Source organism: Trachypithecus francoisi, unplaced genomic scaffold, assembly GCF_009764315.1.
Source record: "Trachypithecus francoisi isolate TF-2019V2 unplaced genomic scaffold, Tfra_2.0 Lachesis_group2, whole genome shotgun sequence".
NCBI classification, from domain to species: domain Eukaryota; kingdom Metazoa; phylum Chordata; class Mammalia; order Primates; family Cercopithecidae; genus Trachypithecus; species Trachypithecus francoisi.
This window is the reverse complement of record NW_022681465.1, coordinates 159,846,539-159,867,851: the sequence shown is the minus strand read 5'-3', so window position 1 is coordinate 159,867,851 and position 21,313 is coordinate 159,846,539. Positions and strand designations below refer to the sequence as shown.

Sequence of the window (21,313 nt, the reverse complement as noted above, 5' to 3'; positions counted from 1 at the left end):
GCCTGAACCTCTCCCCAGACTCACAGTTCCACCTACCTACAGTCTTCTCCACTTAAGTGCCTAAAAGGCATCTCACACTTATGTCCAAAACCACATTCCTTATCTTCCCACAAAACATGCTCCATCTATAGGCTTCCATTCAGAAAATGGCAATTCCATCCTCCCAGTTGCTCAGGCCAAAACTGGGAATCTTCCTGCTGCTCCCAGCCAACTCTGTCCCGTAGTTCACAGCTTCAACTCCTTTCTTTTTAACCTGCCCCAGTCAGGTTCTAATCCCATTCTTTTTAATCTCTCACTTCCAATCCATCAGCAAATCCTCCATGCTACTGCTCTGGTCCAAGCCACCATTGTCTCTTGCTGAGATTTCTGCCACAGCCTCCTAACTGGTTATACTCTCTCTCAGTTTATTCTCAACACAGCGTCCAGAGTGATCCTGTTAAAATGTGAGTCACATCATGTCACTTCTCTGTCAAAAACCCTCTAGTGGCTCCTGTCTCGGAATCAGAGCCCAAGTTCACACAAGGACCTCCCTTGAATGCCGTGAATACTGTGGAGCCTCTCGCTGCCTCTCTGATCCCTCTCCTACTTCTCCCTTATTCGTTCTACTCTGGCTGCACCACCCTCCTCACTGACCTGTTAACACGTCAGACAGGCCCTCACTGCCAGGCTGTCGCACTTGCCATTCCCTCCACCTGGCAAGCTTCTTCCCCATTAATGCTCAGGGCTTATGTCCTCACTCTTTTCAGGTAACTTTGTTCATAATTTCCATTCTCAGATGTCTAGACTTCTCTGGACACACATTTTAGAATTTTGATACCCCTTCTCACCTTCTGCCCCAATATTCCCTACCCCTCTCTCCTGCCTTATTTTTTCTCCCTAGGACTTACCACCTCTGATTCCTATATTTTTAATTTATGTATTTTGTTAGTTTTTGGTCTCTTCACTACAACCACCCCCCACCCCCCCATCCGGTAGACTGCAGGCTCCATGAGGGCAGGGTGTTAACATTTTTTGTCCAATGCTGTATTCCCAGAGCCCTAGGACAGTGCCTGGCATATAGTAGGTGCTCTGTAAATAGCTGATGAATATCCATGAAAATGAATGAAGGGACAACTTATTTTTTATACAAGGCCTTGAGACAAAAGGGAAAGGGCACTGAGGTTTCTGCCAGTATAGGAGCATTAACAGACCACATGAGAAAGAAACCCTCTGAGTGAAGAATGCACCTGGGTGGAAGCTTGTGCCTGTGTCTGCCCTGGGCCAGCATGCTGCCAACTCACACCTCAGTGGCTTTCAAAGAACTCGCCACAGATGGGCTCTCATCTTTCAACTTCCATCCAGGCTTACTTTGTTCAAAGGCCCACCTTCAGTGCCCTGCTTCAATCATTTACTTTCCTTGTTTTTGCAGGTACCAGAGTTTGTAGCGCATTGGAGGAAAACACATCAAGGTAAGAAAGCAATAAGACCACGTCTTGTTTGGGACTTCCCAACCCAGCCTTGGAAACTGTCCAAGGAAGACCAGGGTGCTAAGTGTTGGCAGCTGGATAAAGGGAAGGCCCAAGAGACTTTGTGTTGACTTCCTGGATAGAGTGAGAGTCCTGGGGACGGGGAGGCAGCTCAGTATAGTCAGTGATGGCTGTGAGGTCTTTAGACTCAGGAAGACAGTGTTTCACTTGGGAAAATGTGGCAGCCTCCCCCAAGCCAGTTGGTTGTGGGCCCATAGCATGGCGCTCCTGCCCTGCCTTCCCTACCTCCCTCTGGGTCTCCCCTTCCTCACTTGCCCAGAAGTGCTGCCTGGCCCACTGAAGGCATAGCAGGCTTCTGCAGAGGGTCTAGGGCTTTCTTTTTTTCTGAGATGGAGTCTCGCTCTGTCGCCAGACTAAAGCACAGTGGTGCAATCTCGGCTCACTGCAACCTCCGCCTCCCGGGTTCAAGTGATTCTACTGCCTCAGCCTCCCAAATAGCTGGGACTACAGGCACACGCCACCATGCCCAGCCAATTTTTGTATTTTTAGTAGAGACGGGGTTTCACCGTGTTGGCCAGGATGGTCTCGATCTCTTGACCTCATGATCTGCCCACCTCAGCCTCCCAAAGTGCTGGGATTACAGGCATGAGCCACCACGCCTGGTCTTTTTTTTTTTTTTTTTTTAAGCAAGACTGGTTTAGTTCAAAAGGTGTATACTAAGATCTTCCTAGTATAGGGCTTCTCTGATTCTGTGTTTAATCTCAGTCCACATTTTGTTAAGATCCTCAGCAAATAAATGGATGTGGGAAATGTGTGATTGGGAGAGAGGCAGCTTTTAAAAATGTGTCTGGCTTTTGACCACGCAATTTCACTTTCCAGAATTTATTCTAGGAGAATACTCATACTTGTGCAAAGTTTATGTACAAAGATAGTTATAACTGCATTGTTTATCATTTACAAAAAGGAAACATCTGAAAGCCCAAGAGAAAGGAATTGGTTATTCCACGTTGGCACATTCATACAAGGGAATGTCATTAGGCAAAATGATGAAAATATATATTGATGAGAAAGATGTTTGAATGTACCATTTTTTAAAAAAAAGAAATGGAAAATCTTACAAACCATTCAAGGAAAGTGACTTCGGACTCAGCCTGAAGGGTTGAAATTGAGCTTAGTCTCTTAATCAACTTGGGAACTCAGGCGAGTAATGTGATCTCCCTGAACTTGTTCCCTGCCTGTAAATGGGGCACAATAACGCCTAGCTTGTGAAGTTGGAAGGATTAAGAGAGATGAACACATCTGGAGGCCTCAGCACAGCCCAGTAGGTGATGATTGCTCAGTAGCTGGGTGCTTAGATGAGACATGGACTGTGATAGTATTTTTACCTATTTATAAGCCTGGAAACATTCTGGAAATTCATACACCAGCAGTGGAGTTTTCTGACTAATCAAATCATGGATGATTTTTAATATTTTCTTATTTTTCTACAAAGAATATCTCCTGCTTATCTAAGGATGGTACAGTTTTTAAAAAGTGACAATTTAAAAGGTTAAAAAAAAGTAACAATTTAAAAGGTTTTAAAAAACAAAGTGCATTTCAGCAGGTAAGTTTGTTAAGTAATCCCTGCACAGAGCTCTGGAGAACTGAGGGAGAGGTGGGAAAGAAAGGGAATAGGAAGAACAGTGGGTAGAGGAAAAGAAAGAAGGGGAGGTCAGACCCCAGGGCTAGTGGCTGAGGAGATGCACCTCAGCGGTAACGCTGGAGCCCCAGCAAGCGTGTGTGTGTCCTCCCATCCCCTATGATTGGCACCTCCCAGGGGAGCTCCAGGTAGGAGATGGTAACCCAAGGCTCATCTGTCCCAGCTTCTGCTGACAATAAATGTGTACAGCCTCTTTTAGCTGCTGAGACAGTCTGACTATGGCACATCCAGGGAGAGGCCCTGTGGCTCTAGTCCTGGGCCTGGCTCATCCACCTTTGGTAAACCCAGCATTTTTTTCCACGTCCTCAGTAGGAGAGGCAGGACATCCTAGTGAATTCCCAGAAGTCATTCTAAAAGGATTAGCACCTCTCTTCTTTAGCAGCCCAGTAGGATCTATACCCAAGAGACAGGTCTCCCAAGCAAATACAGGCTGCCAGGAAAGGGAAATAGTGACCACCAGGGCTGCCATTCCTGGCTCTCATCCCCACCCACACCCCACCAACTGCCTTAGTGGCCTGTGACATCAGGAGGAACCCTTCCATGCTGATGGTGCTTATGCCCACCTATGCCAGTTCATTGAGTATTCTTAGCGAGACATGACTCTTCTATATAAGTGAATTTTCCAAATTATTAAATTTGATCCCATCACATTGCAGTTTTAAAATTGTACCCATTTTAAATTAATTTCTATCTCATCAAATTTATCAAAATAATGCACAAATTCAAAATGGCTGGAAGAGTTGATTTTGAATGTTGTCACCACAAAGAAATGACAAGCGTTTAAGGTGATAGATATGCTAATTACCCTGATTTGATCATGACACGCTGTATGTATGTCTAGAAACATCACACTGCACTGCAATTATTATGTGTCCATTAAAAATAAGATAAAAAATAATGCATACGTATGGTTTAAACATCAATTGTATTGAGAAGCCCATAATAAAAATCCCTTCCCCACCTTTTGCAGTTTCCTTCTCTATAGGCTACCTCTTTCAACCGTTTACTGATTTCCATTTATGTTTATACTATTTTTTGATCTACCAATTTTAGGCATTTGTTGACTTCTTGTGGTAGATGAGGATTGAACTTTCCTACAGAACCATCCCCACTTTTCCTCCCTCCATCCTTCCAATAAGAACATAACACAATCTGTGGTTAACTCAATAGTGAGTGTGGACATATTTGTCACTGCTGAGTTATGTAGCATCTTTGAGTTCTGGAAGATTTTCTTATATTATTTCTTTAATAATTTTCTTCCTTCTATTTTATCTGTTGGATCATCTGGATTAATGTTTTAGTTTCCTTATATTTTCTCTCCTGCTTTTCATCTCTTTGCCTTTTTGGTCTATTTTCTTGGGAAACCTTCATTGACTTCATACTCCAACCCTTCTGTTGATTTTTTTTTTTAATTTTGGCTTTCTTTTTCTAATATCCTAGTACTCATTCTTGTTCTGCCTGTTCTTTTTCAAAAATATCACATTCTTTTTTCTGCATATACTGTCTCTATCTTATTCTTCTTGAGGCACTATTTATTTTTCATTTGTCCATTTGTCTTAATAGTCTTCTAGTCTCTATTTTGTTTGTGTTTCCAACTGGAGGCGGCAGCAGTGGCGGGGCTGGTGGTGGTGGTTGTTGTTCTTCTTCTTCTTCCTTCTTCTTCCTTCTTCTTGTTCTTCCTTCTTCCTCCTCCTCCTCCTCCTCCTTCTTCTTCTTCCTCCTCCTCCTCCTTCTTCCTCCTCCTCCTCCTTCTTCTTCCTCCTCCTCCTCCTTCTTCCTCCTCCTCCTCCTTCTTCTTCTTCCTCCTCCTCCTCCTTCTTCTTCCTCCTCCTCCTCCTCCTCCTTCTTCTTCCTCCTCCTCCTCCTCCTTCTTCTTCTTCCTCCTCCTCCTCCTTCTTCTTCCTCCTCCTCCTCCTCCTTCTTCTTCCTCCTCCTCCTCCTCCTTCTTCTTCCTCCTCCTCCTCCTCCTCCTTCTTCTTCCTCCTCCTCCTCCTTCTTCTCCTCCTCCTCCTCCTTCTTCTTCTTCCTCCTCCTCCTTCTTCTTCCTCCTCCTCCTCCTCCTTCTCCTCCTCCTCCTCCTCCTCCTCCTTCTTCTCTCCTCCTCCTCCTTCTTCCTCCTCCTCCTCCTCCTTCTTCCTTCTCCTCCTTCTTCCTCCTTCTTCCTCCCTCTTCTCCTCCTCCTCCTCCTTCTTCTTCCTCCTCCTCCTTCTTCTTCTTCCTCCTTCTTCTTCTTCTTCTTCTCCCTCTCTCTGTCTCTCCATCTCTCCTTGTTGGAGGCTTTCCTTAAATGCCAAATATCTCAGCTATCTGCTGGTAGTTATTAATGGAGCAATAAGAGGCTAAACTAAACTCTGCTTAGGCAGAATTTATCAACTGGGGTTTCACTACAGGAAACAAGCCAGTCTTTTAGTTAACAAGCCTCCAATGAGCACTTTTTTCTTTTTTTGAGATGGAGTCTCGCTCCGTCACCTGGGCTGGAGTGCAGTGGTGCGATGTTCGGCTCACTGCAAGCTCTGGCTCCCGGGTTCATGCCATTCTCCTGCCTTAGCCTTCCGAGTAGCTGGGACTACAGGTGCCCGCCACCACGCCCGGCTAAGTTTTTGTATTTTTAGTAGAGACGGGGTTTCACCGTGTTAGCCAGGATGGTCTCATTCTCCTGACCTCATGATCCGCCCACCTTGGCCTCCCAAAGTGCTGGGATTACAGACATGAGCCACTGCACCTGGCCATGAGCACCTTTTCTCTAGAGCTAGGTTTCTCGGCCTTGGTACTAGTGACGTGTTGGGCCAAAGAATTCCTTGTTGTCAGAGGCTGTCTCGTGCACTATAGAATGTTTAGCAGCACCAGTGACTTCTATCTACTAAATGCCAGTAGTAACCCCCCTCCCAGAGATGTGATAACCAAAATGTCTGTAAGCATTGCCAAATGTCCCCTGGGGGACAAAGTCACCCTGTTGAGAACCACCATCCTGAAGCCATTCTGCTCTCAAGAGAAGCATTCTAACTCCTAGTTCTAGTTATTGATCACTACATAACAAACCACCCCAAAACTTAGTAGCATAAAACAACAACCATTTTTAGGGCAACTGTCAAGGATTCAGAAGGGCGCGGCTTTTCTCTGTTCTACAATGGCTGGGATGACTGGAATGACTGGAGGTGACTGGAATGACTGGGAGTTGGAACAGCTGGGGCTGAAGGGTCCACTTGTAAGATGGTTGTTCACTTGGCAAAGAGAGCTGGAAGGCTGGGCTCAGCTGTTGAGAGACTACACATGGTGTCTCCAGCACCATGGCCTGGTCACTGGGCCTCTTATGAGGCAGCTCAAGTCTCTGGTGTGAGTGTTCTGGCCAGCAAAACAGAAGCTGCATGGCTGTGTATGTCCCAACCTTGGAAGTCACATAGCTCATTTCCACTGTAGTCAGAAATCCACACAGGTTCAGGGAAGGAGACACAGACCCACCTCTCCATTGGAGAAAAGTCAAAGAATTTGCAACCATCTTTTAAATTCACCATACCCTCATCAGAGTGATATATACCTGGGGTGGGGCGGGGCAAGGTAAGTGGGTGGGACATTGAGTCCCACACTTCGTTCTTCAGACTTTTCCCTCACGTCCATTTTCATCTCTGTATTCATCTGCCTTCCCTCCTGCTGTCTCTCTCCCGTTTAGTGTCTTTGTCTCCAGCTGTGTGGGGCAGGGTGCGGAGGTGAGACCTGGGGAGGATTTCAACCAGTTTCCTGCATTCATTACCCTCACTAGCTGCTGTACCTCAGCCCCACCATCCACAACACCTGGTCTCCCCAAGTCTGAGCTCCTCCTGCAGGGTTCCAGGGGTAAAGTGGCTTGCCTCCTGTCAGTGTGCCCCATCTGCAAGCCCTTCAGAGCCTAGCTTCCTCTATGTCAGTCATTATTCCTCTACCTGCCTCCCAGCTTCCTGGAGTTTGGGGAACTCTTTCAGCCACTCATATCTCCTTTACCATTCCCTTTGCCTTTGAGAGTTAATACCATTTGGTTTTTTGTTTGTGTGTCTGTTTGTTTGTTTGAGATAGAGTCTCGCTTTGTTGCCCAAGCTGGAGTGCAGTGGCACGATCTTGGCTCATTGCAACCTCTGCCTCCCGGGTTCAAGTGATTCTCATACCTCAGCCTCCCGAGTACCTGGGACTACAGGCATGTGCCACCATGCCCGACTACTTTTCGTATTTTTAGTAGAGATGGGGTTTCACCATGTTGGCCAAGCTGGTCTTGAACTTCTGATCTCAAGTAATCCATCCTCCTCGTCCTCCTAAAGTGCTGGGATTACAGGTGTAAACCACCACGCCTGGCCCCATTTGATTTTTTTAAGAGATAGGGTATGACTTTGTTGCCCAGACTGGAGTACAGTGGTGTGACCATAGCTCACTGCAGCCTCAAACTCCTGGGCTCAAGTGATCCTCCCACCTCAGCCTCCTGAGTAGCTGAGACTCCAGGTATACACCACCACACCCAGCCAATTTTTTTTTTTTTTTTTTAAGACAAAGTCTTGCTATGTTGCCCAGGCTGGTCTAGAACTCCTGGACTCAAATGATCCTCCTGCCTTGGCCTACCAAAGTGCTGGAAGTATAGGCATGAGCCACTGCACCTGGCCACATTTGATTTCTAGACTAGCATTTTAGTGGTGCTTCAGGATAGAAAGGAAACTGGGAGTGTAAATAACTGACGTGTTGAACTGGAAACCCTGTTGTACCTCTCTTGTATGGATCTGTCTCTACATTGTGTTATAGTCTTCCCTGACCTGTAACAGCTCTGTGAAGCAGTACAGTGACATTTAACCTTTTGTTGATCATTCAGAGTCCTCTTTATGAAAATACTTGTTTACCTTGGAATTATTAAGCTATTAAGCTATTACCTTGGAATTACTAAGTAGAGCTATTTGTTCCTCCATAATGAGGACCCCAATCATTTTGCTGGGATTCTTCAAACCTTTCTTCATGGCCGCCTCTGTCCCTGGCTGCCTCTCATCCTATATATTTGTGGTGAGAGTGCCACATTACAGCATGTTAGCTTCTGATGTATCTTTTCAAATGCCCTGATGACTCTGCTGGGCATTCTTTGTTTGCCATCCCCCGACACATCCCTGCTCCTGTTGATTTTCTGCCCTTTCCCACACCTCCCAGGGTTTGACCTTTGCAGATTCCATCAGCCAGGCTCCAGGTCCCCATGCTTCCAGTTGGGTTTGGCCAATTGAAGACCCCTCCCCTGACCAGAGGTTGGAGGCTGGGAGGGGAAATGGGAGGTGCTTTATCTCCCCAGCTCCCTCCCTTGCCAGGTCTCAGGGCAATAGTGCCTGTGTTTTTTACCCTGAAACCACAGCTTCTGCTGGCAACCCCCTCCTACAGGTCTCTCTGGGTTCCGGGAGCCCTCCCGCCTCCTTCCTGGGGATTGGTGGTCACAGCTCCTACTGTTGCTGGCTGCAGGGTACTTCACCTTTCCTTGAGGGTTTTTCATCTTGCTCATCCTTGGAAACAGTCCCTTCCTCAGTCTCTCCTGTTACCAGTGGAGTGTGCATCTGCTTCCTGCTGGGACTGTGATCAATACAGGAACATTTTCTGATTTGCATCTAAAGCAAGAATACTCAAGCAGAGAGGGTATGAGCTTTAAAAAAAAAAAAAAAAAACAAGAATGAATAGTCCCTGAGTGAGCCCTGAGAGACTCTCTTCATTGAGAGTCTGGGTATGGGCTTTGTGACTTATCTAGGCTACTCAAGGGCTTTTGTTTGTTTGTTTATTCATGTTGATGTTTTTAACCATAATGCAGATAATAGAGGGCAATAAATTAGTGACTTACATACTTACTGGAGTGATTTGAGAAGGAAAATAAGCATGTAAATAAAAGGAAGCCAGGAGAGAGAATTTATGATGACTCAGAAGTTATAGGACAGGGCCAGGTGCAGTGGCTGATGCCTCTAATCCCAGCGTTTTGGGAGGCTGAAGCAGTGGATCACTTGAGGTCAGGGGTTCGAGACCACCCTGGCCAACATGGCAAAAACCCGTCTCTACTAAAAATACAAAAATTAGCCAGGCATGGTGGCGGGTGCCTGTAATCTCAGCTACTCAGGAGGCTGAGGCAGGAGAATCACTTGAACCTGGGAGGCATCGAGTCACTGCACTCCAGCCTGGGCGCCAAGAGCAAAACTCAGTCTAAACAACAACAACAAAAAAAGGTTACATGACAGGCTTAAAATATCAGCAGTGGTTTTGGGAAATGACTAAATAGCTTCCTGGATAGCAGATCTTTGCTAGAAGGGTCAGATCTGGGTCTGGAAGGTGAAGTTGGATGTTTATATTCTACCAGGCCTGATATTAGGAGTCCCTCAGGTGGGACCCACCCGACTTATGTGTTTCCAGGTCAGTTTTGCTTCATGATGCAAAAGTGCCATGTGCTTGTCTGTCCATGGGGATGAGGACACACCAGAGCCCAGAGGCCTAGGCCTTGCCCACAGTCACACTTCACACCCCCAGATGCCCCCGAGGAAAATCAGGAGCCCAGTTCCCTGCATCACTCTCTTGCAAGGATATTTCCTGGATTTGCCTGCCTCCCTTACTCTCCTGGTCCCAGTCAGCCCTGGTTTTTGTTTAATTTGTGTATTTCGAAGCACATATGTCTCTAGGGGAAAAAAAATGAAATCTAGAACTCCTCCTGGCCACCCGTTTCCTGAAGCATGAAAAGAAAACATTTCATAAATGCTTTGTAAAGAAGACAACAGGAAGGGGTAGTGTCACTGGCTGGCAAGAGCTGCTCTTGTGGTATTTCACAGACAAGGGAGGTGACGTGGCACATGGGGGCTGAGGTCCCAGCCAGGGGCCGAACAGGTAGACTCCTCAGGACCCAGGCCTCCCTCTGGCCTGTGGACCTTCAGCCCTACTGGACAGGAGGAAAAGGCCTAGGGGACATTGCCCCCATTTCCCAGGGAGGAGGCTGAAGCCAGTGACGTGGAGAGTTGCAGCTTCAGTGGGGAGACACCGTTATGCCCCGCCTGTCTTATTCATGCTTCTTTTCCCGTAGGGATTTTTTTTTACATGGCTACCCTTGAGTGATAGAGCCTTCATCAGCTTAGCTTATCCTCTTGCAGCCTACGCCACTCTGTGCCCTTTAGCCAAGCAAGCCCAGCTGAGGCCCCGCAGCGTCCCTGCCCAGCAGAGCTACAGGAGGCTCCAGGCCCCTTCCTGTTCACTCTTGCTCCATAGACGCCACGCTGCAAAGCAGATGTGCAGGGACACCACCTGAAGACCTAGCCTGCAGCTCAGCCCCACACGCCGTGGATGGGGAGATCCCAGAGGGCCAAGGGAAGCTTGTTGAGACCTCTCTGCACTGCCCCTCCCACAGCAGGAGGTTCATGGCCCATGCATTTCTGGGAGGGTTGACAGGGCCCAGGTGGGTGGAATACCTGTCTGTGAGCCCCATGTCCTGTCTTGTCCCAGCTGCCTGTAGTTTGACCCGAGTATGCTAGAGGTCAGCCATTGCTAGGGAGGCTGCCACTAACCACACAAAAAGGAAGGAAAATTCTCAGCCACAGCACTTAGAGCTGAGCCTGACGTGGTCCTCAGCAAGATGTTGCAAGTTCCTAATCTGAACACAGAGGCCAGGGAGTAAGCATCATCTGGAGCCCAGAACTGACTGTCATTACCCACAAATATAAACACTCTGAGTCAGGCCTTTCCCCCACCCTGCTGAGGTTGTCCGAGCCCCAGCACTGGCTCTGCCCTGGGTGGCAGCCCCTGGGAAGCCCAGCTGCCACTTCTCTACAAATGGCCCTGTAGAAGCTGCGCTCAGTGATCCACTTCCTGGGGTGGGGCTGGGCCCACCTTGTTGCCATTACACCCTGTTACAAACTGATGCAACCAGCTTTCAACAGACACTGCCAAGGAAGATACACATTACAACAGCATGCTGCAATACCTCTGCCCATGCAAGACAACAGCCCACATCCAAAAAATGGACATCTTCCCACCCCACTGTCTCACTCCACTGAGCTGGAAGTGGCCTTTGCCAGGACCCTTTGAGGTCTTGAGTGGATCTACTTTTCCCAAGATATTAAACCAGTGACTTTCAATCCTGGCTGCACATTACTGTCATCTGGATATTAAAAAATATTGATGCCTGGATCTTGCTCCCACCCAAAAGAATCTGACTGGATTGATGTGGGTTTCAAAAATTTTTTAAGTGTTTGTTAAAGGATGACATATATGCCAAAAAAAAAAAAAAAAAAAAAACCACAAACCATAAGTGTAAAGCTCAGTGAATTTTCACAAATGAATTTACCCCGCATAACCAGCATCCAAATCATGAAACACAACATCACCAGCAACCCCTGGCACCCCTTCTGCTTACTACTTGACTCCAAAGGCTAACGTCCATTCTGTCTTCTAATGGTATGGAATCGTTTCTCCTGTTTTCAAACTTTATATGATGTAAATGGAGTCATGCAGTATATATCCTCTTGTTATGTTCATGAGATGATTCATCCAAGTTGTTACTTAGAGCTGCAGTTTATTCACTCTTCTTGCTATAGGGTATTCCACTCTATGGATACTCCTCAATTTCTCTGTCCATTCTACTGTGATGGATTTTTGGATATTCGAGTTGTTATTTACAGTTCGGAACTATTATGACTATTGCAATGACATGCTAGTGTGTATTTTTGGAGCACATTTATATCCATTGCTGGGCAAGTATGGATATGAGTATGTTCAGCTTTAGTACCTGTGCCAAATAATGGTCCCAGGTGGCTGTACCCATTTACATTCCCTCCAGCAATGTATGAGAGTTCTGGTTGCTTCACATTTTTGCCAGCCATTGATATTTTCTATCTTTTTCATGTTGGCCATTCTGGCAGGTATGTAGTGATATCACAATGTGGTTCGAATTTGCATTTCCCTGATGACTAATACAGCTGAGCAACTTTTCATATGTTTGTTAGCCATTTAGATCTTTCTTTGCAAAGTGCTTGTTGGAATATTTGGACATGAGTATTTTTTAAAAGCTCCTTAGGTAACTCTACTGTGTAGCCAGGGTGGAAAACCACTGAACTAAAACCACAAATTAGTATCTGTGGCTCCCTTTCTTCATGCTTTGCCCTTGAACTTAGAGCATTTTGGATCTGAGAGGACCTCATGGAACTGGGAAAAGATTATCTTCACTCCTTACTAAGATGAGACTATCAGGAAGAAGCAAGAGATTGGAGCTGGCAGTTAAGAATCTTTAGGAATGTGACCTCTGCTTCAGAAGGGTCCGGGGAGGGCCTGTGGTGTCCACAGCTGCCACAGACATTTCCTAGCCACAAAAATGGCCTCTTGGTGGTCTCCCCAGAGCTCCAGACAGTCATGGGGAGGAAGCGGAGGACCCCATGCCAGGTACTTCCCAGTTTCTAGGCCAACATGAATGGGACACAGTTCATATGGGGTTGTGGTTAGACTGAGGACAGTGGAGCATGTGTTCTGGGGACCTGGGTGTGGCCGAGGGAGGCCTGCTGTCTGTGGCCTTTGTCCCAGATAGGAAATCAGCCAGTGGGGCTCTCCTACACGGGTCCAGGCCTGGCTAGCTCTTGAATTCTGTGGGTTTGCATGTGGGTCCTTACACATCCGTCCTAGAGCAGGGTCCCAGGGGGCCACCCCACCCCTCCTTGACCCCTCACTCCTCTGAGCTGGGAAACACATGGCATGAGAGAACATACTGTGGCTTCTAACGACATCGTGTCTTGATTGCATCCCCATTGCATCGTCTGGGCTCATCTCATCCCCACCTCTGGACTGTAACATCATCCCAGGGACTGCCAGACACTCCTCTGTGCTCCCCCACAGCGAGTATAATGCCATTTGGTAATTCAGTACAGCCTCTTCCAACTTGAGAAGGAAGATGCAATAAAAAAGACCACACATGGAGTCAGCATGTCCTTCCCTCAGTCTTGAGCTGTGCAGGTGTCAGGCTGAGCTGCCCCGTGTGGGCTCCATGTTGGCACACATCAGTTGCAAGGGGCTCTGTGCAGTGAGTCTGGAGTTGGACCACTGGCCAGGGGCTGGGATGCTAGTGCCTGGACTGAGTGTGCACAGAGGCCCCTCAGGCAGAGCCACAGTGGGCACTGAACCTCCTGGTGGAGTCCACCGCAGTAACCAGAGCTCAGTGGGAGGGGCTGGCCTGTCAACACCTGTCCTGTGTGCTTTTTGAAAAGAGCAGGGTCTACCTTCTGTCAACTGAAGTCCTGCCAGCTGCATGGCATGAGATGAAGGACAAGGTGGCACATGAGCAAAATTGACATTTTGGAGGCTGTTAGGCTCAGAGCCAACCCTGGGCTCCGTGTAGTGCCATGACTCATGGATTCAGGCCCATCTTGGAAATTGCTCAGGGCATAGAGCACTCATTTCTGATAGTCCAAGTACAGATATTAGGATTCCCCTAATTGGCCCAAATGGTGGCCTGCACCAACCAGCGACCAGAGTGCTGTCTGAATCTGAAATAACAGGAAGAACATGCCTCCAGCAATGTAGGAGCGTTCCCCATGCAGTGTACTTCCCATTCTTACCAGCAGTTGGTATCGTCTGTCTTTTTCACATTGGCCATCTGAGTCTCATAAAGAGTCTCCTCTCCTTCCACTGAACCCGCATCCCAGCCTTTCCCCTTTCTTCAGGGGCCTCTCCCCAGCAATTACGCCCTTCCATTCTCTCAACCAGGGAATCTTCAAACTCTTCTTCTCCACTGGCTCCTGCCGTGCTCCTGTCTCCATCACCTGTGTAATGCTTCCTGCCATCCTGCCTTTCCCGTGGAGTACAGCCATGCTGTCTGCTTCTCACAGCCAAGATTCTGGAAAGAAATGTCTCCTTTTTCCTCATCATCAACCACTCATTTATTCAGCAAGTGTTTCTTTTACACTTGCCTGTGCTGGGCATGGCAGCAATGCAGCAGTGAACAAAACCACCAGCTCTGGTCTCATGCAGCTTATAATCAAATAGGGAGACGGACATAAATGATTAATAAATGCTCCTGTAATGGTGGTTGTGAGGTGTGCTGCCACAGCCCAGCTACACATACCTGTTCCCTTCTCTGCACATGTACATGTCTGCTCGTCCTTCCCACCTGAACTCACGTGCCACCTCACTTATGCCCCTTCCCAATGCCGCACCCACACAACAGGGTGCCTCTCTGTGCCCATAGCAGCCCTTGGGTGTAACTGCTCCCCACAGAGGCTGAATCCCGAGGGCAGAGTCCAGGCCACACGCACCTCGGAGCCCCCTGCCTGGCACAGAGCCCAGCCCAGCAGAGGTGCTCAGAAGATGAATGAACATCCCTGCTGAGATTGATCCAATCTGTCTGTGAACATCTCCAGGGTCCAAGAATTCACGGCTTTCTTTTTCTTCAGATAGCCTTTTGTTTCTTTTTGCCATTATACACTATATTTGGGTTAGGACATAGCAATGCGAATATACTTAATACTGAACTCTACACTTGAAAGTGGTTAAGATGGTGAAGTTTTAAGTTATATGTATTTTGCCATAATTTTTTAAAATGCAGAGAATAGGTATAAAGAAGGGGAAAAAGGGGGCAAGATCCATTTTATTGAGAAAGAACAAAGGGCTTGATTCAGATGGATTTTAAAACGTAATTTAGATTAGGGAAATGCAAATGAGAACCATAAGTAAGATACCACTTCATATCTTTTAGGATGGCTATTTTAAAACAACAACGACCTGAAAATAAGTGTTGGCAAGGAGCTGAAGAAATAGTACCTTTGTGCATTGCTGGTGGGAACATAAAATCATGCAGCCTCTGTTGAAAACAGTGTGGTGGTTCCTCAAAAACTTAGTTATCATATGATCCAGCAGTTCCACTTCTAGGAATATACCCAAAAGAATTGAAAGCAGGGACTCGAAGTGATATTTGTACACCAATGTTTGTAGCAGTATTATTCACAATAGCCAAAAGGTGGAAACAACCCAGATGTCCATGACAAGAGGAGTGGATAAACAAAATATGGTGGATACATAAAATGGAACATAATTCAGATTTAAAAAGGAATGAAATTCTGTTACATGTTATAACATAGATGAATGTTAAAAACATTATGCTAAGTGAAATAAGCCAGACACAGAAGGACAAATACCAGATGATCCCACTTATATGAGGTACCTAGAATAGTGAAATTCATAGAGACAGAAAGTAGAAGGATGGTTGCCAGTGGCTGGAAGGAGGAGGAACAGGGAGATATTGCTTAGTGGATGCAGAGTTTATGTTGAGGGTGATGAAAAAGTTCTGGAGACAGGTGGTGGTGATGGCTGCACAACAATGAGAATGTACTTCATACTATGGAACTCTGCACTTAAAAATGGTTAAAATGGACATAGACATTTTATGCCTATTTTGCTATAACAAGAAAGTAACTTGGGTGTATTTTAGAGATTTTAGAAAATATTGTAAGCACAAGAGGAAAAAATTAAAATCATTCGCAATCACCAGGTAGAGACAGCAACTGTTAAAAGTTCAGTGTGTATCTTTTCATTCTCCTTCTCTCTCAAAAAAGTGTGTGTGTGTGTGTGTGTGTGTGTGTGTGTGTCTTCAGAGGCCACACTGGACCTTCAGGAAAGGTTCCCCTCTTTGCTGCCTCCCCGCGTGGAGCCATCGAGAGCAAGTCTATCCCTGTTCCAGAGGTCAATCCTTTGAATGATTTCTCATGGCTGAGTTCAGTCCCCTGCACCTCCAGGGTTGCACTTCTCTGAAAATACCCATTTCTTTTATGTGTCTAAAAACATGGCACCCATGACCCAATAATATGTTGGAAGGGGTTGGAGAGAAAAGCGAGTGCCTCTCACACCTTCTCACACACTATACATCTTAGCAATGGCCGAGTGAGCATGTTGGCTCTCTGGACTCCTCAGTCTGTTGGTCTGGGCTGCGCCAGGCTAAGGCTCCCCGCCTCCCCTGCAACCTTGATCCCCTTGCTTCTTGAACCTGATGCTGGGCCTCACATTCTCCCTGTCGATACTAGCTCTTAAATCCTGCTTTTCCATCTTGTCAGGAAATTGGGCCCTCATGCCCCAAAAAGCAGATCCACCCTCTCCACTGAGAGGGAAGGAGTGAAGGTCCCATAGCCTCTGACCCCTGCTGGGCCCAGGAGAGGAACAACTGCTTGCTTTGTTTCTCATGGGAGCAGTGTGTCTCCTCTTTGTCTTGGGCACCCCTCTTCCCTGTACAGCAGCAAGTCAGCAGGAAGGAGCTGAGCCGCCCAAGTGGTGGCTCCCTCCACTGCGGGGGCTCTGTGGTCCTGGGGGCTGTCCTGCCTCCACTGCCATAGGCCTGGCCCCAGAGCATGCTGCAGCGGTCACAACCTATGGAGGTGCCCCCAGACCCTCATATTTGGGCCCAACTACCGCCTCCTTCCCCAGCTTTGCCACCTGGCTGGGAAGCCAGGGCACCACCAGCTTTGCTGGCAGGGAGAGGTGAAGAAAGAGGCCATGGCCACTCAGGTGACTGAAGTTCACGTTCATGCACATCAGTTAGAGAGGGACAGTGCATTCATTTACCTCCAAATCCAGCCACAGACACATGGCCCTTTTCTCTTGGCTCTGAGGCCTCCACAGAAGGGTTTTTTAAGATTGCAGCCAGGACCTTTACAGCCCAGTCCTGAGAAGATTATCTTTTTATTGCAACTTTGATTAATGATTGATCAAAACCTGATACTAGAAACACTGAAGAACAAACTTGCTGTAGACATTAGGAAAGGTCTACATCTGGCAGGCCTGGAGACCTGCCCACCCTCTCCCCCCATGGTCAAACCAGGGCAAAGGTACATTGGAAGACCCAACCCCCACACACTCTTACACATGCACTCACACACAGACACACTGAGGGGAAAGAAAGATTTAATTGTCCTTAAATCCTCTTGGATGAGGCTATAAATTGCAAATAAATGGAGCAACAGACAGAGCAAAGCACATAAGGGCCCTTAATAGAATTTCTCTATCTTGTTCTGTTTCTATGAATGCCTGTTACAGATTAGCAGCTTAAAGGGAAATCTGGAGTGTGGGAAAGAGAGACCCTTGTGTGAAGAACACAGCCTGGGCTTCCTACAGACCTCAGGTCCCAGAGAACATATAAGATGCCTCCAACACCAGATGGAAGAGGGCAGGAGATGCTGCACAGTGAAGCAGCTCTTCCTGAGCATTTGTGGCAGGAAGTGACTTGGAGAGGATGAGACCGTGCCTCAGGTGTGCTCTGGCTGTTCTGATGGCCCCTGGGGCCACGACTGCCATAGTGAGGTCCATAGGCACATCAGAATCACCAAAGGGTCCAAACCTATGGCCTCAGAGCCTGGAGAGCCAGGAATCTGCATTGCAACAACTCCCCGCTCAGGGGTTCTACCAGTCCAGTGCCCGCCCTCTAAGGGCGCCCAGGGAGCAGGGTGCTTGCTGGCTGGAACACTTTTTCCTGCCCCTCAGCTCCTCTGTGCTGCCCTGAGGCACAGGCAGTGGAAAGCTGGCAGAGCTGCTTCTAAATTGAAACTGGAAAATGAAACTGGAAATCACAGTTTCATTTTCCAGTTTCACTTGCACCCCCTAGTGTTGGGGTTTCTTTTCCACAAGGAGAGTCCCCCAGGGAAAAAGAAGCGGGGGTGGGAGCGGGGGAGCACCGCTCTGGGGGAAGGCAGTGAGGGTGTCCGGTCTGCAGCCGGGCATGGAGGGGCCGTAGCTCTGCACTTGCTTCCTCTAAGCCTGGCCGGCTTGCTGTCAGCCCTGGGGGTGGCTTCCTCTCTAGGAAAAGCTAATGTCATGCTTATGCTGAAAAACTCTTTTCAGAGGTACTTTAGGAGGGCCCTGACTCTCGGTTAATCTGGGCCATTTCATACCGGCTGTGCTCACCCAGGCACAAACACTGAAAGCAACAGCTGGCAAAGGCATCGACTTGTAGCAGCTTGGAAGACACCAGCAAAGATGCTCTCATGGAAGCAGCAGATTTCCCTGAAGTAACTGGAATGCGGGGAAGGAGGGCAGTCAGGGAGAGCCGAGAACCAGCCCCCCTGCCAACTCTACCCCATTCCTCTCCTCACCTGAAATGTCTCTTCCTTGGGAACAGCTGCCCAACCCCATAATCCCACACACTTCTTTGTAGGTTAAGACCCCTGAAGTTGCACCCTCTCATAGCAGCTATGTTTTTCAGAAATCCGTGTGATTATTTGCCTGACATCTGCCTCCCTCAGGGACGCAAAGTCTGTTACACGTGGACCTGGTCTGTGTTGTTCACTGTCCGTCCACGGTGCCTGGGTAGTGCCTGGAATGCAGGAAGTACACACAAAAAATATGTGTTCATGAGTGAGGGCAGGCCTGAAGAGCCCAAGAGAAGGACAGTTCTCCAGGGAGGGGTCTGCATCGGGCTCCTCAGTGTCTGGACTGCATCCCAGCCCCTCCAAGCAACTCAGGGAAGGATACTGTGGACAGATGCCCCAGCTCTTCCACCCATAGCTCCTACCCCCATAGCTCCTTCCTCCTATCCTGAGGAATGATTTGACTGTCCCCAGTGTGTGCAGGCAATGGGGAGGTGATAGGAGGCGGTGTCCCTTGTGGCACACTCTCCCTAGCCCTGGCTTTGCCCCCTTACCTACATGGATGGGCATCACGGCCTCTTCCAGATAGGCAGGGCACTGAGCTCCGTGGGCCACACTTAAAAAGAAAGGCTACTTTTAGCCTGCAAATCACGAGGAGACAAGCTGGCGGTGGGGGCATGACAGTGTTTTTGTTTGTTTGCTTGTTTGTTTGTTTGTTTTTTGAGACGGAGTTTCACACTTGTTGCCCAGGCTGGAGTGCAATGGTGCGATCTCGGCTCATCGCAACCTCTGCCTCCCGGGTTCAAGCGATTCTCCTGCCTCACCCTCCCAAGTAGCTGGGATTGCAGGCATGTGCCACCACACCCAGCTAATTTTTGTGTTTTTAGTAGAGACGGGGTCTCTCCATGTTGGTCAGGCTGGTCTCAAACTCCTGACCTCAGGTGATCCACCTGCCTCAGCCTCCCAAAGTGCTGGGATTACAGGTGTGAGCCACCGTGCCCGGCCAACAGTGGTTTGTAAAGGGGGAGAGCAGATGAAGGACCTTGGTGGACCATCCTCTGGGAGGAGATGTGGACTGAAGAATCAACCCTGACCTCAGGCCCCACACCACCCTTTCACCTCAGCCTCACTTTCTCATCGGTAAATGGAACTCGTTCTTGTGTATGTACCACGGAGGCAATGTAGTAGCAGAAGAGAAGAGGGCAGACTTTGGAACTTAGCCATCTGGGAGAAAATTCCAGTTCTGTGATGACCTTGAGCCAATGACTGAATTTCTCTTTGTCTCATTTTCTCTTCTGTAAAATGGGAACAATTACAGTGAATTCTGTAAATTCATTCATGTCCCTGACACATGATGTGAGCTCAGTCATTACCTTTGCCAGAGTTACGAGGATCTAATGAGATGGCAGATGTGAACACAGCTCCCAGACCCGAAGGTGCTGTATGAATGGGAGGGAGCAGTGAGTGTTATTTGGAAAATATTGAAGACACAAGTTCCCTCCCACATTTGTCTGGGGTGGAGCAACAGTTTTACTTATTTAATGTTAAGCTGGAAGATGTACCAAAGGGAGGTGAAAAACTGAAACCACCAACCGTTTGAGCTCCAGGCTGCACCGAAGCGGTGTGGCTGGTGCAGATGGTGAGAGCCCCAGTGCAGGCCCACTTCCTCCATGAGTGCCACGCACCTTCCTCACGCTAGCCGGCTTCCCAAGGCTGCAGGAAGTGGGGCCAGGAACAGGCCCTCCGGGACTGTGTTGGGGGAGGCCTGGGCAGGGGTTGGCAGCTGCTGGGTGTGAACGGAAGCCTTGGAGGTCCTTGCTAGGTCCTAGGGCCGCCTGCGTGGCAGCCCCTGCCCTCTCCCTGTCCAGGCCTGCCCAGGACTAGTTTGTAGCAGACTCTTCTTGTAGCCTAGGCTCTTGCCTCTTGCAGTAGTGAGTCCCTGTACAAAAGGCATCCAGCGGAGGGAGGCAGGCTGGAGAGGAGGAGAGCCGAATCTTTTCTCAAAGGAAATGCAGTTGTGGTTTTGAGATGTTCATATTTCACATCTGTGGTTGGCGTTTCCCAGGGTTCTCAGAGGTGAATGCACGGTCAGCCCCATGTCGCCAAATAAGGCTCACAGTGACCTTAGCAACAAGCTTTGCTGCCCATTGGCTGCCACTGCTGCCGCCTGCCCATGCGGCCTCCTGAAGGCCGGCACTGGCGCTGAGCTGAAACGTCTGCATGTGCAGCTGCCTCTGTCAGAAATCACCACCCTTGGAAGCAGCCACAGATAGGTAGAGAGCTCCGGACAAAGGTGGACAAGGCCGGTGGGAGAACTGCCCAGGTGCTCACGTTTCAGAGTCCACCTGGCCAGTGTTCCATTCTCACACAGCACAAAACCAGCACCTTCGGCTTGGTGGCCTGGTCCCAGCTTGCCAGGACAACTCCTGATTCCATCCTATCAACCTTGGACTCTGTAATCATCTTCATTTCAGAGCTCTGCTCATTTTAGTTCCACTGGGTTCTCCCTTGTGCTTGGCACTTGACTAAGCTCCTTCTACACATTACGTCTTTTACCTCTCTCAATAACCCTGTTAGCCAATTAGCCCCATTTTACAGGTGCAGAAACTGACGCCAAAGGAAGTCAGTAATGGCCCAGGTGACTGAACCACCAATAAGTGGGGAAGTCAGAATTTAAACCCAATTTAAACAGGCCTAGGTCCCATGCTATTAACTGTTGCACTGTATTGCCAGATACTCAATGTCCGTGCAGCTCAGTGGCTTCATTCTGTGACATGGGGATGACAGTACCGTACCTCACAGGGTTGGGGTGAGCATTGTGTGGAGTGACTTATGTCCAGAAGCACACCTTTGCACCAGTGGCCTTGGCACCCTCAAGGTATGCTCCGCAAACAGCTTGCACGTTGTTTTCTCACAGCATGTGCTGCTGAAGCATTGAGGTTTGTGGACCGGACTTCTCTGTAGCCCTTGTATTTGGTTTTCACTTCCTCTTTCTTGACCTCCTCCCACCCCCACCCAACTGCAAGGTAGGGAGGCTACTGAGGGCCCAGGCTGTGGGTTCCAGAGGGCACAGGGCTATCTGGGAT

The 21,313-nt window shown here is 48.3% G+C and overlaps 1 protein-coding gene across 7 annotated transcripts in view; it reads left to right on the top strand.

Annotated features, from left to right (window-relative positions):
* The window catches only part of LOC117065893, an 88,070-nt gene that overhangs the window by 39,124 nt on the left and 27,633 nt on the right, over positions 1-21,313 (top strand). For 2 of the 7 annotated variants that reach the window (XM_033181296.1, XM_033181295.1), the window contains exon 3: positions 1,409-1,448. In XM_033181296.1, the coding sequence (XP_033037187.1) occupies positions 1,409-1,448 (40 nt within the window). Of the gene's footprint in view, positions 1-1,408; positions 1,449-10,271; positions 13,068-13,866; positions 14,725-14,854; positions 18,406-21,313 lie in introns of those variants that run through there. The other 5 variants (XM_033181297.1, XM_033181298.1, XM_033181293.1 and 2 more) reach the window with 5 other exon arrangements.